This window comes from Anopheles maculipalpis, chromosome 2RL (assembly GCF_943734695.1).
Source record: "Anopheles maculipalpis chromosome 2RL, idAnoMacuDA_375_x, whole genome shotgun sequence".
In the NCBI taxonomy this organism is placed as follows: Eukaryota; Metazoa; Arthropoda; class Insecta; order Diptera; family Culicidae; genus Anopheles; species Anopheles maculipalpis.
The window spans coordinates 44641417-44659161 of NC_064871.1; the positions used below are offsets into that span (position 1 = coordinate 44641417).

Sequence of the window (17745 nt, forward strand, 5' to 3'; positions counted from 1 at the left end):
GGTTCGTTTGGGCTGTGGGTACCTCTTTGTCTGTTCCGTTGCACTTGAACTTTGTCGGAGGAGACCCATGCCTTACCCCAGGTGCAAGTCGGATAAACTCTGTACCCTGGCCAACGTCTTGTTACAAGATGTCATTGTAGCTGTTTGGATGCATGTCTAGTCATACACTGCGGGTCGATACCAACCGATACCAGTTCCGACTGGAGTCAAAAGCCACGATTGGTCGGTGGGGCCTGCTGCATCTTTTATGAGTCAGCAAGTCAGGTGAGAACTCTCTATAGTGGGGTTACAGTGCGCGCCATTGTTATTGTATTCCAGCACACCAACAAACGTACGAAATTACCAGAACATTAAGGGCGGAAAGTTCCGTTTTCTTACATTCGTAACGCTCGATCAGCGAGAGCGCCTACCAGCGCCTGGGAAACAAACGGTGACGTTTTTGGGATCGTCATATTACAAATACTGTGTTTTTGCTTCGTTACTCTCCTCCGCATTATACCCGGATGGAGAAAACTCGCGCGTAAGAGCGAACGGAGCACATGTGACGTCAGTTGAAGCGGGAGCCCTAAGCGCGCTCACCCGTACAGTACGCACCACGCTTGTATGGAGCATGGAGCTGCCAGTAGTGGTGTATGTGTATGGGGGCGAATGTTTTTATGCTCCAACACACGGCGCTGTGTGCGATGGTGATTGTACGTTCGTGATCTCGCGGCGCGGCTATATAAAAATCGAACCGCCGACGACGATCCGAAGCAAGTCGAGTACGAACCGTCGCATCTAGCGGACACAGAGAAGCGCAACAACACAGAAGTGCGCGCGCGAGCTATCAAGCTAGAAAAGAAAAGTTACGCGCCCTCGATAGTGAATTTCAAGCGACAAATTAGAAAGGCTAGGGAAAATTTAAAAACAAAACAAATACAACCCTCGTGTACGACGGGAGAAATTTCCCGCGTGTGTGTGTGTGTGTGTACATGTGCCAAAGTGTGGTATTTCGGGGATGAAATTTGGTTACTGTGGTAACTAGTGGTTTGAAATTGTTGGCTCTAAGCAAGCCGAGATCACACACATTCATCGTCTCAGTGGATGAGTCGTTGTTGCCGCCAGTGACATTAGCAAGGACAAACGATTTTAGACGACGGTGAACAGTTTCGGTTAAGGATACGCGCTCGCTAGCCCACACATTACGACCGTGTCTGTGACTGTACACGCGCGCGCGTGTGTGTGTGTTTTGTGAGGTTCTATGGCCATTTGCGAAGGCTCCCGAACGAATACACGGTAGGGAAGGTTATCGCATTGAGCAGCGTCCCTACATAAGGCGCTCGACTGTACGACCAGCCTGACAGACAGTGTGCTGCAACGTGTGAGTGCTCTGGGAGCGTAGCCACGATAGAACACACGCAACAGTCGGGACGAATTTTGGGTAAAGTGGTGTAAACTGTGTGCCGCGCGGCCTTTTTTGTGTGAGTGCGTACCAATCCCTCCAGAATCTCTGCTCTGTGTGTGTGCGTGTGTGCCGGAAGCCACACAGTTGTTATATTGGGAAGGAAGACACAACAGAGGGTGAAGCCTTACGGCCATAACGAAATACCAAAACCAGAAAATGATATCCTGCAGTTGGGAAGCGTAGTGATCGCTAAAAAAACGTATCCAATCAAAGCTAAAAAACGATTCTAGTCAGAAAAACATAACCCGAGTTGGGTCGTGAAGCCTTGAAGGGAACAAAAAAGCCCACCACCTACGTGCAGTGTGTGTGCGTGTAACGGGAGGCAAATTGTCTGTGATAGCGTGAAGAATTGTGTTTCCTGCCAAGCGAGAAAAAACGTTCTTCAACATTTGCTTAAAGCCTTTTGAGTTGCTTTGAAAAAAAAAACACCCAAAGAGAATCAAGCATCTAATTCTCTCGCGAAGAGACTAATAACCGACGCGCCAAGATTAACGAGTTCAGAAAAATGGTTGGAAGCAACGGTACCCTAATGACGATGCGTCTCGTCCGCAGTAAGCTGAGAAAGCGGGAAGAGTCATCGACGGTGAGCCCGGTGACGGCGAACAACGTGGAAGCACCGCCACACCATCACCTACACCACCATCATCATCACCATCCCCACAGTCACCATCAGCTTCATCACAACGGAACCAGCCATCCTCAGCAGCAGCAGCAACAGCAGAACCATAGTAGCAGTAATCACCATCATCATCACCAGCAGAACGGCGGCAGCAGTCCGGAAACTGGCTACTCCGTACCAACGCCGATAGCCTTCCGACAGAGTCCGTCTACTGTGTGGGTCTTTCCACCGTTACCACCGCAACCGAACATCTACAACGCCAGTAGTCAGGTAAGCAAGATCAATTCCCCTTTTCGGGTGTGTGTACCGAATATGTTCAAGCTTAGCAGGCTCCCTTTGCACACGAGATGTGGAACGAAAAAGAATCATCCATTCCTTTTGCATGAAGAAGGCCTTGAACTCTTTGCACTTTGTGTTCATTTTGTTTTTGCACGCGCTCTCATCCAGTTCAGCGCCCTTTACATCTGATGAAGTTCGATAAGTGACCACCTGGCGGTGGTATGAGGTAGCTCTTCTTACCCTTCCCAGTCAGACGGACGCATTGTAGTTTCCTTCTTATCCTTCCTGAGGCATCCGGAGAGCCGGGAGAACAGTCAAAACGAGAGCATTGTCCTTACGGTTACGACGGGTGCACGAACAAGAATTAAATAGGAGGCAACAACTGGTACCGATGTTGCAAAGAGCACAAGAAACCAATTCCCCAGATACGAAGGAAAAGTGGACGAAAAACAAGAATCTTAGCGTATCTCGCCAGACATGGGTTGAGGGTTCGCTTTCAAGGTTTCTTTTGCCACGTTTGGATGCTTCCGGTTGAACTCATTTTCGGCGGTCAATGAAGTAATCTTTAAGCTTTTCCTTTTTTTGGCGTAGTGAAGACTTCAAAAAAGGAATGTTTGATCGAATTCTGTGCACTGAAGGGTTTTATGTTAGGGCTCCTCTTCAATTCGCTTTTTCGTTTTGCTTACCGATGTACTAATATGCTTCTATTTGCTTTTTTCTCTTCTACCCCAAAAAAAAAAAAAAAAAACAGGACGCGTTAGTGCATAACGAGAAGACCGGCTTCAAGGGACTGAAACGTCAGCTGTCCGGTCGGTTCAAGCGTCTGGTATCGAGGAAAGCGCACGAGCCTGCCCCAGTCATACCGCCCGAGCTGAAGCCCCAGCTCAAGACGATCTACGTGTATTAATCATAATGATTTCCAAACAGAGTTTTAGAAGGCTAAGAGAGCGCCTCGGTCTACGGTCTTGGCCGTGCTGGTGTGCATCACGATGATAATAACTAAGCTTAAGCTAAAAACTAGGAACCTAGATTTCCATTCCTACTGGGTAGAAGAAGAAGAATTACTGTTTTTTTTAAACTACTCTCCACACTTGTTCGCCTACGATATCAAGTTACGCTCCTCACACCACCTGTTCGAGTATTCGTGGGCCTGGGTGGTACCAAGAACCCCCCGAGGGCTGCAAATAGGGCTTAACATAATTTAATTTATTATCTTCGTTGTATTGCAAAACGCTCCAACACACACGCACACTCCCCCCCCCCCCCCAATCCTTCCTTCCAACCAACACACCCACCAATCCCGTTAAATTGGACTTAAAAGAACGACAGGAAGTGAAGTTTTCACTAGGAACAACATCTTCATGAGACGCGTCACACAAGTGCTGTGATGTTTTAATTTTTTGAACACAACGACAGTGCCATTCCTGGCAAAGGAATTTTAATCTAAACCCCCAATACATAATGTTTACCTAGACACGGGTCTGATGATGATGATGAGGAAGGAGCTTAAAGAAAAAGAAGGATTCGTACGATAGGTGGCGTGAATTTCGCGTTGAGGTGCTTTGCAGTTTGCAGCGACATTGAACTAGTATTGTTCCGTGGCTTTTTTTTTGACAATCAGACAGACCCACAACTAGTAACACGTTTGTACGGTGCTAAAATATTTTTAAGTTTTCATTCCACGTAACCCTGTGATCGAGATACGCACAAAGTAGTTTGTCCTGACAAGAAGATTAGAGATAGTAATTTGTTTCGGTACATTTTGAAGTAAACTGTAATGCGGCAGCTGCAGCACGCCCCGATTAGAACATTCCAAGCCCTAGAATCGACGATTTTTTTGCTGTTGCTTTCCTTCCTCCCACCGTATATCTCTCCCGAGCCCGCCCGTTACGTCTCTTTTTGGGTTGGAGCTTGAAGGACTCTTCCCGTGTTTTCTTTTTTTGAATTTGTTTCCCTCCAACACGGCGAACATTCCATGTGTGGCAGGTTCTCGTGGATCCTTGATTTTACAAGTTTTGGCAACATAAATGTTATTAGTATAATTAACTATGATAGAAAAAATCAATATTAGAAGAGAAGACTGACACGGCAAAAGTAACAAGCACAATGATGTTAACACACAACCACACACACAAACGACACCAAGTCCCACTATTAACTTCCTTCAATCCGTTTAGGACAAAACCAGAAAACAAAACAGCAGTAGCCCCAACTTTCCGCCGTCACCAAGGGAAGGCGTAGTTAGTAATTAGAGGCCAACAAGTAAAAACGAAAAGAACAGAAGAGCAGGATGGTGAAAAAAGGCTAGCAAAACTCACACAAAAGAAAATAAGAAGAAGAAGAAAAAACAAATAATAGTATTAGTATGTACAATTGATTCCGCATGGAGAAGAAGCTTGTTTTGTAGGATAAGATACGGACCGACCAATGCCTAACCTTCACTGTGCTATGCGTTTTCGTTTTTTGAAAGGGGCCAGCCTGGGCTGTAGGACTGGCCACTGGGGAAGGTGCTACTTAGTGCCGCTGGCGATTCGAAAAAGGATGTGTGAGTCCGTGCGAGGGCGAAAGAGAAGGATACGACGCTGCACCTTTGTGCCTTGCTCGTCTCGGTCGCTCTTTCGCTCGCCCTCGAGTGTGTTAGCGAGTTGTGCGCATTTTAGGGAATCGGGCCCGGATTTTGTATGTTTGGTTTTTAAATTTCTTAGTACAGTGCTGTTCGTAAAGGTGAAAAGTGAGGAGAGAAACAAAACTATCAGAAGAAGCTCACTCACATTGAGTGCACGCGATAAATAGTAAAGTAGCATCGGAAGAGCGGAAAAAAAGCGCACTAGAGGAATGTGTTTGTGTGTGTGAGCTACAAAATACCGGTGCCGGTTCAGCGAAATAGGCAAAAAATGTATTTTTAGTGTTTTAGTAAAAAGATGCGTTGCGGTTTGCGAAGGAATGGCGTTAAGACGGACAGACAGCAACATTAGCAACAGCAGCAGTATATACAAAGTAGAACGATCTGCAGTTAATGGTAAAGAAGGTGTATGATCGATGATGAGCTGCAAAACGTTGCAGTTGCTATTGGGCACGCGCGCGCGAAGAAGGCTTTCGTGTTGCGATGATAGAATGTCTTTTTTTCGTGAAGTGATGATGGGAGAACATTGTAACAAAACATTGTAAGTGATGATTATTATAATTTAAAATATACAAAAAATCCACAAAATGTGAAAAGAAGAGAAAAAAAAGTTTGTTGTTTAGGGGTAATGTGTTTATCCGAGTGCATCCGAAGAGAACATGATGGGTTTCGTTTCTTTACTACGATTTAGGTTAAATGGAATAAAATGCTTATGTACCAAAACCGTTCCTTGGGGACCAGGAATAATTACCACGCTACAACTAACTTAAGTCTCGGAAATCATTTTAAGTATGTCTAGATCGCCTGAGACCCCATGAGAAGGTAGAAGGAAATGAAGACTTTTGGTAGAGTTACGTGAGGTGGTTTCATACATGGATGGAGCATCCCTTGCGGAAATGCAGTCATGAAATATATGATGCAAAATTGCATTTTTTTAACCTCAATGAAAAATGGTCTTGAAATAAACAAAAAATAGTTAATGCTACTATGTTATATTTTTGAAACATTTAAATTTTGAAATATTGCGCGAAACGGTTACAAGCGAAATATTAACAAGCAACGAATTGAAAGTATGGGCAGAGAGGTTGCCATTTTGCTCACCAGGTAACGCTAATACGAACCGTTACGGCAGATTTTACCTAAGACACAAGTTTGAAATTTGCCACCAGGCACCGCTGCTATCGCGTTTCTAGACTTAAAATTGTTTGCACTACGTGTCGCTATCGTCGTTTAAGCGATAACTTGGATTGCATGTGAAATTTGAAAATCAAAACTGGCCGTTGGGAAAATGGTGCCAATATCGGACAAAATAAAATACTAAAATAGCATTCATTTTCTTAATTATCAGTCAGAATAATTTATTTCATTTTAATGAACGAAAGCAAAGGTTCTCACTATTTTTTGCGACTTTGTACAATAAATGATACAATAATTAAAATTTAACTTTTTTTAGTTTAAATATTGAAAGAAATAGTAACAAGTATAATTACTATTGTTACTAAACATGCATATGTTTTCTATATTTGAATAATATTTTCGAACGAAAAATACAACTAAGTCAACTAAAAACAGATCAACTAAGTCAACTAAGACACTAAATGTGTTTCCCCGTTCCAAACCAAACTGGACTTTTCCTCTTCTATGCATGGCTCCACACAACACGGATAGGAATCGATCCTTAAACGCGACAACGACACGCAGGAACGAAAATTATATGTGTTTAGGCTTTATTAAGTTAGAAGTCAACTACGCACGGCCTGAAAGGTGGACCAAGGCTGGCTCGGAACCAAAACCCAACACGACCTGAACGTGCAGGAAGATCTAAATTATCGATAATGAGCTATCTCTCTCTTTCTCTCTGTCTTTAACTTCGCTCGACTCTTTAGCACCGAAGAACGCAATGGTTGTAAGTCGCTTTCGGCGCAATCTCCCTGTTCCTGAACCGATCGTAACGCTGACGCCGCTGATGCAGAAGCTACGGTGTGTCGAACATTGGCCCGATCCGATGGACAGATAGCTTTGCCCACTGGTGGTGCTACAATTTTCGCCGAGGAAAATCGACCAATGGTAAAAAAAAGCACCGAGGATAGAAAACTGCAGAGGACAGAGGACATCGCTGTTGGTAGATCGTCCTATATATCTGGGAATTGGCTGTGAGAAGTAGGAAATCCATCGCTACCATGGTTAACATCTCTAGCCGTAGCCCGACGGTTCGTTATGCTAATGGGTATTATCAGTTTGTGCACGGCTTACCGACTCATTAGCTGCTGCAGGGAGCAGAAGATATCGGTCGCCATCTTGCCGCGCTAGTTGGTCAGGCTAGTTGACGGATCGTTTCCTTCGGGGCGTTTGTTGCCACTGGCCGTCTTCCCTCTCGTTGATGGTAATCATGTCAAAGTAGATCCTACTTATCCCGGTTCCAGCGCAAACTGTTTTACGGTGAGTCGGGTTTTGTGTTTTTCTTCTTGCCTGGCTGCTGGCTGTCCAGGGGGCGGATGTTGACGCGATTAGAGCGCACAGACGCAATTGCAGATCGGTTGAACATTTGTTTGCTGTAATGCAATTGATCGACATGGTTGATTTCTAAATGACAGCAGCTGATCGGTGGTGCGGTGGGTCGGGCGGCCGTATTTGACGTGGAATGGAAAAGCAAATTGTTTGCATTGTGCTTGTTCCGCTATCAGTGTCACATTATTTAATGTTGTTTTGCTATGCGATGACTTAATCAATGATTTGTTGCTAGAATTTGATTATTCTTTACTATTTCGATGAATGTTGTTTTAGGCCCACAAGAAACTTTAAAGAAGTCGCCATTTTTTTTATAAATTGGTGACATTCAGTACTGTCTCAAGCAACAAATATCATATTCGTCTATGCTCCCATACTGCTTTTAAAAAATCACGTATAATAATATGAAAAAGATGAATCAAAACGTACTCTTTGCTAATCTTTGCTCACTGAAATAATATTTCCTTGCCCTAGATCTTTTTTTTACTTCGTTATGATGGCCAGGCCGTATTCCTTAAAATCTATTCATATATCTAGCTTAACAATTAATTAAACTTATATCCTATTCAGAGGGTAGACATTTCCTTCTCCCTCAATTCAAGTGCACCTTGTTGTGGTTGTGGATGTTGTTGCTGCCAGGTATGGTTCTAAAGTTGTCCTCTCTATGTCTGCCAAGGGGTTGTCGCCTCTTTGGAGCATCATGCCGTGGAGACTAACAATTGGCTCCCAAAAAAACACCCTTTGTTGTGGATACTCTTTACTGTAGATCTAAAATTTGGAAAAATACATTTAATTGCTTGTGACATTGCAAAACTTTCTGGCAAAAAAAGGCAATGATCATTTGCTTTTTATTTTTCACCGAAATTCTATCGTTTAGCTTCAAATTGTCGTTAAAATTATGTTCAGGGGTGGTTCTTAATATAACTAGGCAAATGCTTAAGACCCGGGCCTCTGTCGGGCTGGAGCACCGACAGAGGCGGAACTTCCGAAGAGTAACTGTTTAGTCATCGGAGCAGTGGGCATTAAGGAGACTTGTACAACAACTAAAAAAAAAAAACAATTTTAGTCATTTGTTAATTTGTTGCCACACCATCTATTTTGCTTCTAGCCTCCACAGACCACATCATGTTCCAAGTAGTCAGAAGCTAAATAGCTATTTTTATGATAGGTTTTTTTCAAAAACCTACATTTAATTACATTTAATAATTCTGAGAAGATTTCAAAATTATTTTTTGTTGATAGGTATTCCCGGACGAATGAATAAATGCGTATTTATAATTACAAACTACAATACAGCTGAGAACACATTCGCTTTACATAAACTGGGTTAAAATGCGATTATAACATTGTTTGCAGATTTACGCTTTATTACAAAATACATTAAGAGAATTTTCGGTCGAATTTTTAAAATAATTAAAGACTTTGATGACTCAATCTGATTTAACTCTCTCTTTAAGCCTTAGTTTGATCTATATTAGAGTATGGTAGTGTAGAGTCGTGTTCATATACGGATGTCTGGATAAAAAGGATCGAGAAAATACAAACGAAATTCATTCGATACGCAATTCGATGAATGCCATGAAATGATCCAAACACATTACCGTCATATCGATCACATTGCCTAGAGTACTGGATGTCCTTAGAGGCAACATAGGATAAACAGACAATACTTGACCAAATTAATTTAAATTTACGCAAATCAATTGGAACACATCGTACAGGTTGCATAAAGCAATAAATGGGCAATGGGCTTCGTTTTAAACCATAGTTTGTTTAGTATAATTCAAACTGTAATGTGCTGTCTAGTGACTAAATTTTGTTTTTAAGCGAGTTAAGTCAGCAAATGAAGAACTCTATATTTATTTAAAAAACAATGCTTTCAACTGCACAACCATTTATTGTTCTAGGTTTTTTTTTATTCCGTTAGAACTAACTGGCAAAATGGCCTGGTAAGTCCGTCGTTCAAATCAAGGATTTGGTGGTCCAGGTCAAGGTGATGGTGGTGGAGGGACAATCCTTACGAGACCTTTCGGAAAGTGTAATGCGGCGCTTGCGGACCTCCATCCGGCGAAAGCGACCGGATTCGTGGAAAAACAACCGCTGGTTTTTGCTCTACGATAATGCGCTCTCCCGTAAGGCTAACATTTTGAGGGAGTTTTACGCAACAACTGGCACCCATATTGTTCCACACTGCCACATTTGGCACCAGCCGACTTCTGGTTGTTCAACAAGCTAAAACGGCCGCTTCGGGGATATCGTTTTGACACTATCGAGGAGATAGAAACCGCAGCGACGGCGGAACTTAAGAACATCCCCGCGTCTTCCACCTGCTTCGAGGAGTGGGAGAAGAGGTGGAAGAGGTGCATTGTATCGGAAGGATCGGAACCTTCATTTGGCCTTATTAAAAAAATATTTAAGAAAAAAAAAAACGCAAAGTCACTTTATTTTTCGGGCCCAGTAGTACCTAAAATAAATGAATAAATACAAATAAGAACAGCCTGGTTGTATTGCTTACAACGAATAATATTCGTTATGTGTACTTTTTGTTGAACAGTAAAATTGCTTTGTCAATCAGTCATGTGCGTAAGTACATTGGGATAGTCAATATCACAGGTGCCATTTAAAAATGATTTTTCGTTTATCTATAGAGGCTTTGAAACTCTGAAACTCAATTCGCCTCTCTACTGTCTACAACAAGTGGTTTCTACTAATACCAAACTATAACTGAACATGTCCGGGATAAAGCAAAAAACACAAGGAGGAAAAGCCTTGAGAAATTGGTCAAACAAGAGTTGAGAATACGGAATCGAGTAAAGATAAGTAAACTACAATAAAAAAATAATACAAAACTGTTGTATTGCTTATCTATTTTTTAAAGCTATTGCAATTATGGCTAGTAGAAGTTAAAACTATTGCTTAAATTTATCTATATAAGTTACTGATGCGTAAGAATCTAATAAGGCGGTTCTGATGCAGTTTTCCAGGTAACAGAATTGTCGCGTAATCGGTGTCTAGTTGGCAGGTGGTTCGGTGTGTCGTGTATCCATGGCAATCGGTGAGGATGTGGCGGACGGTGATGTCAACACCGCTGAAGCTGCAGAGTGCGGGAGCCTGGATTTGTTGAGGACGAAGAAATGGGACTAGCGTGTCTTATTCGAAGGCGAGATATTTTTCGTTGATGGTGGCTGGATTCAATATCTGCCATGAAGCGGTGCTTGATGGGGTGAAGCTTGTTGCTGAGGTCTAGGTAGTGCCAGGTGGTGTTCTAGAATTGGAAGACTACGTTGTTGGTAGTGCGGATCAAGAGCTGAATGTATAAAGACCCCCGTTTTTGGAGGTGCCGTGTTCCAGGGCGGCCAGAACAGTCTGTATGTCGCCGTCGATTTCAAATCGAATGATTTCACTGCCTAGTGACATCTACAAGTTTACGACATGTTTGGACGTACAAAGAAAACTCCAGTGCTTTGATCCATTAGCAAATTTTGCAAATTTGTAAATAAATATTGATGATATGACGCATAAACATTGGTTTTGAGAGACATAAAATTAATGAGAAATTATACCTTGTGATTCAGTTCGAATAGTGCAGGGTACTCTACGCCGTGCGATCTCTGGTGACAAAATAATATTAAGAAACTAGCTGTGCAGTCTGTACTGCACTGCTCCATGGTTTCATATCGATCCGAACCTTCTTCTTCTTGGCTTAACGATCTCTAATGTCATGCTGGCCATCGAAAATGGCTTACTATGCCGATACCACGTAGTTGGTTAGTCAGGCCTCACTACGGGGGGACGGACCACGGATGGGATTTGAACCACGGCCGTTTGAAGACCACCGCCGCTGTCTCCTACACCACCGGGCCGCCCCGATCCGATTCGAACCAGATATAATAAATTTTTGAATTTTAGTTTTACATTGATGCAATGCAATAACTAGCTAACTTTCATATCCTTTTTGCCTAAAATATTGCAAATAAAAATGATGGAGTTCCATTAAATAATTTTTGGGTAAAACTAAATCAGCAATGCGGCCAGGTCGCCTTATGAAATAAAACCTATCTGGGTTGAGGCTAGTTTTTATAATAAATTTTTTTACACAAGCGAACTGTAGCCGAGCGATAAAAAAGAAGAAATTAAATGATAGAAATTATGATAGAATTAATAAAAAATTGATAATGGGTTGTTGAAGATACAAACTAACCTTTTTCCAGTTTTCCTTACGATCGATAATTTTTATTTTTAATATTTATTTACAATTGATTATTAGGGTCCAAATTTAAAAAATTTTGATCTGCAAAAAAAGTTGCTCCTGTTTTCGTATCGATCCGATCCGAAAAAAATAAATTATAGAATTTGTTTTGACATTGCTTCTCAATTAATGTGGCGTTTTGATCCATCCATTACTTTATGTCCAACTCAACAGGATTTTTTAGCAAATTCTCAACCGCTTAAAAATCCTTTTATTATTGTGCTATATTTTAAGGGCTAGTTGTACACCGCATTCGACAATATGGCATTGTACCGTCATAATAATACCATTTTTATTTTCAGAAAACAGAAGTAAGCTGTTAAATTTTTGGACAACGTTTTAACTTGTTATTTACACAATTTTAAAAGCGTTTTTAAAATTTCCCCTTACTTTCTACCGAAACCATGCAAACTTACCGCAACCATCAAAGCCGTTCGAGTTCGCAGTAGCACGCACGCACACACGAAAAAAAACCTGCACAATTAATTTAGCGTTGCGTTTTGAGCGAAAAAAAAAACACGTGAACCGACCGACATTCAAAAGAAGTGCCGAAAGATCATTTAGGTCGCCGCGTCCGCACAAGGCACAGGCGCGCGGACTGGTCGGCGCAGGCGCGTGTATTCTCTTTGGGCTTCATTTATCTTACCAGCCTGATCAGCCTCCACTCCAGTGGTGGAGTTGAGTTTGGGGCACCCCTTGATGGGCGGATCCGTTTGCCGAGAATTCGGGCAGATTCCAGAGTCTGAGGCCGTTTTTGCACCGGTGCGATTAGCCGATCCGGCGTTGGAGAGATCGTTTGCATTTTGTGGGGCGAGTGTTTCGTTGTTTTGGTTTTTCGACTTTAATTTCAGCTTCTAAGTGTGAGGAAGAGAGAGAGAGAGAGAGAGAGAGAGAGAGAGAGAGAGAGAGAGAGAGGGAGATAAAGGAAAATAATCGTTAGCAATACAGTCTGCCTGAAACGCATCATCACGCTTCGCTTTCATCCGTGGACATTTGGGCGAATGGGCGGACTCGCTGTTAGTTCTGACGGGTGTTTGGAGTCAGCGAACTTTTTTTTTTCGGCTGGTTACGGTAAGGAAAGGTGCATGGTTCCACTGATGGGTTGTAAAGTGAATTCAATTGCACGCTGTGCCGGTTGCAGATTCGAGCTCCGTAGACTGCATGACGACAACTTTCACCCAACTTGTTTTTAAAGTTGGATCTTTGCCGTTGCTCAGTGGGAGATCACCCATAAAGAAGATCGAAAAAAGGGAATCGAGAAGCGTCAGTTAATCCTGATAATTTGTATTTGTTTTCATCATTCTTAAGCAAGGGTAAGTAAGCTGCTTATAAAAGAATAAATAAAGCTAAGGCGAACGACGAATTAGCTATCTGTTTCAGTTGACTTAAAGTCTTTCAAAAGAATGTTTGGTGTTAAACTAAGGTTAACTTATGTCTCTATTTTGGTCTGGTAGATTTAAGGTAAAGTTTAAGAAAGTGTGATTAAGTGATTAACATAGAGCTTCATAAAGAAGAAGCTTTATCTTGGTTGCAGTGATCTTACCACCGTGTAGAAAAATGGACTCGCGAAACTGTAGTGGGCTAGATCATGTCATGAAAATGGCACCGGACGACCCAACCCGTAAAGTATTGTTATGACTCCCTCCGGAGATGAAGTGCTGGCGTTGATTTGTCAATTTTTGGCATTTTTTATCATTTCAACGGACCTTAAGGCTCTGCATCTAAAGCATCTAAAGCTTTCTTATTTTAGAATACAAAATACAAAACAAATGGGAATGCAGAGTACAAACAGGTCCTACGACCTGCTACTAGGTCACGTTATCGATACCACGCAGTTTGATATTCAGTTCTTGTTAGGATGGAACGTTCCGATGGGAACGATGGGTTTTGAACCTCATGCCCAGCAGTGCGAAGATTGGCATCGCTTTCGCCTTATCACCGGGCCACCCCTTTCAGGAGATGTCAAAATAGTCCAAAGTGCTCGATCGATCGAGAACTTAGCAAATTCAAAGAGGCCTCGCCACCCAATTCATGCGTGAATTAATTCTTGCCCCAACATTCCAAGGAATGTTGGGGCAGCACCTGCTCTCATTAGGTCCGATTCTTTTTCGCTAGATGTTAAGTCCTTCAGGTCAGTCCAATAATTTCAGTGCACAGACAATTCGATGAACATATTCCTGAGTTCTGTGATGAGAATACGTTATCCGCACAAGTTACCTGAAACATGAAAGAAGAAGATTTCGTTTTCATATATGCAACTATTGTTAATTCTTTCTTTTTTCCTTCTTTTAAACTATTCCTATTACTATTATTTTAGTTTTTCTTCTAAGAATTCTTGGCCTGTCTATTTTAAGGGGCTTGATACTTCCGTAACGTAGTTCTTCCTCATGGTTGACTTATAGAGGCTTTAAGTTAGCCCTTCGTGGTTGACGCTTTTCGATATAGTTCGTGCTTTAAATGCACACATTCACAGTCCACAGAGCTCTGATGCTTGCTGTAGCAGATTTTAACACAAGAAATAAAAATCTGGTACCAAATCTTATTAGAATAATCCATCTATACGCAAGTAAAACCCTTCAGCTACAGGTAATTTTAGGTTTTCTGTACTATGGAGTCCAGGACATAAAGAATTTTGATCCGTTCTGAAGCACCACCAAATGTTTCAGGATGAAGTTCGTGGACATTCTCGAGAGAGATTTTCGTAAGCTGTAGTTCGTACATTCTTGATAAATTTTAACGTCCATGCTCACTGAAGTATTCTTTTTTTTGATGATGTCATAGCTAGTAAAGCACAACGTTAGTAAATATCGGATATGTTCGTCAAAGTTAAGGGTGAAGATACAGAAATGGGCATGAAATAGTTTAAAGCTTCAGAGGATATACCAATTTCTGATACCGGTAATTGAAAACACAACATTTTTGTATGAAAATTGCGCCTTGTTTGGGAAACTCGCTTCGATACCGCTAAAACGGCTCGGCAACCTCTGCAATTCCGGGCTTTCCATAACTTAATTTTATATGCAGCTGGATGTTGCGTCCTGCGTACGGGGAGTCGATCCGGAAAGGATCCAGGAGGTCTTAATTCTTGTGCATCTTAATATCACAAACCAATCTACGAAGACTCATCACGTAGTTAATCACGTAAAGATCATCGCAGGAACGCGGTCAAGAATTTGATTATTTTTAAACTTCATTTCTGTTAGTTAATGTTAATCTGTTAATTTCATTAGCAAAATCACTTTAAGAAAGCTAATCAAAGCAAAATGTATTGATTAAAGTCCACACAATGTAAAGTTTAGGTATGGATTTTCCTTTCCAATTATATAGCCCCTGCTAGGCATAATGGAAACTTCCACCGATATTAGATTAAAAGGCACGATTTGTACCAAAAACTAAACACAAATCCATTTCCATCCGAAAGCTAGGGAATAATTATGCCTAATTTTACCAACATTTAATCACGACACGACAAGCGGACATGTCTCCGGGACAAAATTCAATTTTCCAAACGTTTCAATCTGGGACATATCGCCCACACGCCATTGCTTTTATTTGCTTCTCACTTTCAATGTGCACGTACAGCGTTTTGTCAAGCTTCCCGACACCGCCATGACAGTTTGCTTGCACTGTGAAGTTATGTGACGTACGTGGACAGAGGGCGTCTCAGTTACCTACAGTCATAATATTGAAAAAATCCAACAGCACGTGCCGCGAGTGAGTGGCCATTTCGTTCGGAGGTTTAATTACTTGCGCAATTATCCAACGATAGTGTAATGGTCGATGCGGCTAGGCAGGACACTACCACCCGGGGGACAATTATTTGTCACTCACGGGGGGACGCTTAATGGAATTAGACGTATGTGTGTGCGCGCATTTAAGACACAAACTGACACTCCTCCCACGTGCAAAGTTCCACGTGCGTTGGCGGCTCCCTGTGACTGTAACTTGGACATCGGGTGACACTGATAGTGCACGCTAATGGCGCTTCCAGGGTGTGTATTACCGAGACCTGCTGCAACGTTTACCGAGACTTGGTGCTACGTTTCACGCCTCGATCGATGATCGATGACGTTAAGGATCGGACCAGGGCTTCTCGTGGTACAAATCAAAAGGATCGCCCAAAAACACCGACTCCGGAGGGTGCACCGAAGGATAGAGATTAATCTTTCTGCCGGGCAGCCTGCAAGGTCTGGAAGGTCCCTGACCGCAGCCACTCAAATGTGTCAGTATTCACACAATGCAACAACTTCCCGGCTCCTAATGATAGGGGATTGATTTTCCCGGGGACTCGCCGGCTTTCCGCGCGCCAGAGATCAAAAGGCGCTCCCGAGGGTTTCGGGGCTTCACACGGCGGACTCTAGGCGCACCGGCGCAAGCTTTCATCTAGCGAACCTGTTCACCGGGAACCGTGAGCGAGCGTTGCAGACTTCCTGGGGCATCAGTCGAAGTCAGTTTTGTTTTCATTTATCTTGTTTTGTGCTTCCTTGCGACTCTTTGGGACATTCACGGACCTGTCTCGCTCTCTACCTGCTTTTGGTCTAATGATCGTTCCAGTTGCTGCTGTGCGTGGCTTCTGCTGATTGCGAAACGATCGATGTTCGTGCGGGTGTTAGAAAAGCTGTAAAAACGAAATAAATGATTGTAGGTTTTAGTATCCTGTTCCACGGCAGAAAAATCCAACATTCTGACCTGTTTGGTGTTGAGGAAACCTTATGCCCCGGTCCCTGTCCCAATCAGTGAGGGAGGGATGTATGGTAGGTAATTTGTTGTCCGATTCTTTACAAAAGAGGCAGAGATCGTTCCGTTTGACCTAGCCGGCCGGTTGGTTATGCGTCAAAATGGATGCCGTGGGTTGGATGCTGTTAGCTTTAATTAGAAAGCGACATGTTTGCCGAGGAGGATGTGCTTTTGAAGTTTGAGCACTGCCGGTCCGCCAATATGCACACACACACACACGCACACATGCGGCCTGTTTGCTTTGTGGAGGGGTGGGATTTCAGTTGTTTCGCAGGTCCGTAGTCGTTGCCGAAAAGCCGGACACACACACACACCTGATGAATGAAGATGAATTTCGTTTGTAATCGAAAAGCGTGAAAAACCCCTCAGAACTGTGGAATCGTGAGCTTTGCAATTGATAAAAGTGGTACCATTTGTGTTGGATGAACAAAATCAATAACGATTCGATAAGGTGTTGTTTTGTTAAGAGTTTTTTGAAGGTTCATCGAGTACAATTTATCATTGTTTACGCATATAACGATGTACTATATGTTTTATTATAATCTACGTTTTACAATGTTCTGAATGATGATACAAATCTTGGGAGAGGAAAGAACTGTTTGCAAAAAAGAGGATCATCGTGTTTTGTGCCAGAGTATCTCAAGGGAAATTCTAAATAATGCATGTGTGATGATTTAAAATGTGGGCAGAACGGGATTGAAAGCAGCAAGAAATATGCTCTTTTTCAAAATAGTTGCAGGGAAAAAATCCCTGCAACTAGTTTCTAAAATCCAGCTTAATGACAAAGAGTTCCTCAGGAATAGCTGGCTCGGAAGTCTTACTGTATCAAAATATGAAACTAGAAATGGAAATACTCAATGCAAATCATGGCATGCATTCAAATGAAACAGCAATTTTGAATTCAAAAATCAGTAAAAAAGATCAAAGTGAATCCATAATCCACTTTGTTTAAGTTATCTTGAGTTTAATCCAGATATTGCTCCTCATGCAGCCATCACCAGTGTTCTAAAGGACATGACCTTCAAAATAGCTCATCACCTGACGGTTCTTGTCGTTCCAAGGACCTGATTTATCAAGCATCTTCGTTATTCATAAGACCGCATCTACCATAAAACTGCTTATTAGGGAAGCAACGCTGCTGTCCACCGGGCCTAGTCATCCGAACGTCATCTTTTCTGAGTTGTTGTAACCGAAATGGCTTCTGAATCCAAAGGGTTTTGTTTCCGAAATATTGTTTTATATCGTACCCAACAGTTTCTAAGTGTACCTTGAGCCATCCTAGCAAC

General features: G+C 42.3%; 2 protein-coding genes across 6 annotated transcripts in view; one reads left to right on the forward strand and one right to left on the reverse strand.

Annotated features, from left to right (window-relative positions):
• Window positions 1-3266, forward strand: part of LOC126558763 (LIM domain-containing protein A-like) — a 66822-nt gene extending 63556 nt beyond the window's left edge. For all 4 annotated transcript variants that reach the window (XM_050214822.1, XM_050214824.1, XM_050214823.1 and 1 more), the window contains 2 exons: window positions 1997-2333; window positions 3094-3266. In XM_050214822.1, the coding sequence (XP_050070779.1) occupies window positions 1997-2333; window positions 3094-3249 (493 nt within the window). In that variant the 3' untranslated portion in view covers window positions 3250-3266. The remainder of the gene's footprint in view (window positions 1-1996; window positions 2334-3093) is intronic.
• LOC126556838 (DNA damage-binding protein 1) overlaps window positions 1-17745 on the reverse strand; it is a 412736-nt gene that overhangs the window by 134472 nt on the left and 260519 nt on the right. The window contains exon 1 of one of the 2 annotated variants that reach the window (XM_050212363.1): window positions 8763-8766. The exons of the other annotated variant lie outside the window; for it this stretch is intronic. The gene's annotated coding sequence lies outside the window, so the exon portion shown is untranslated. Of the gene's footprint in view, window positions 1-8762; window positions 8767-17745 lie in introns of those variants that run through there. 2 annotated transcript variants of the gene reach the window in all.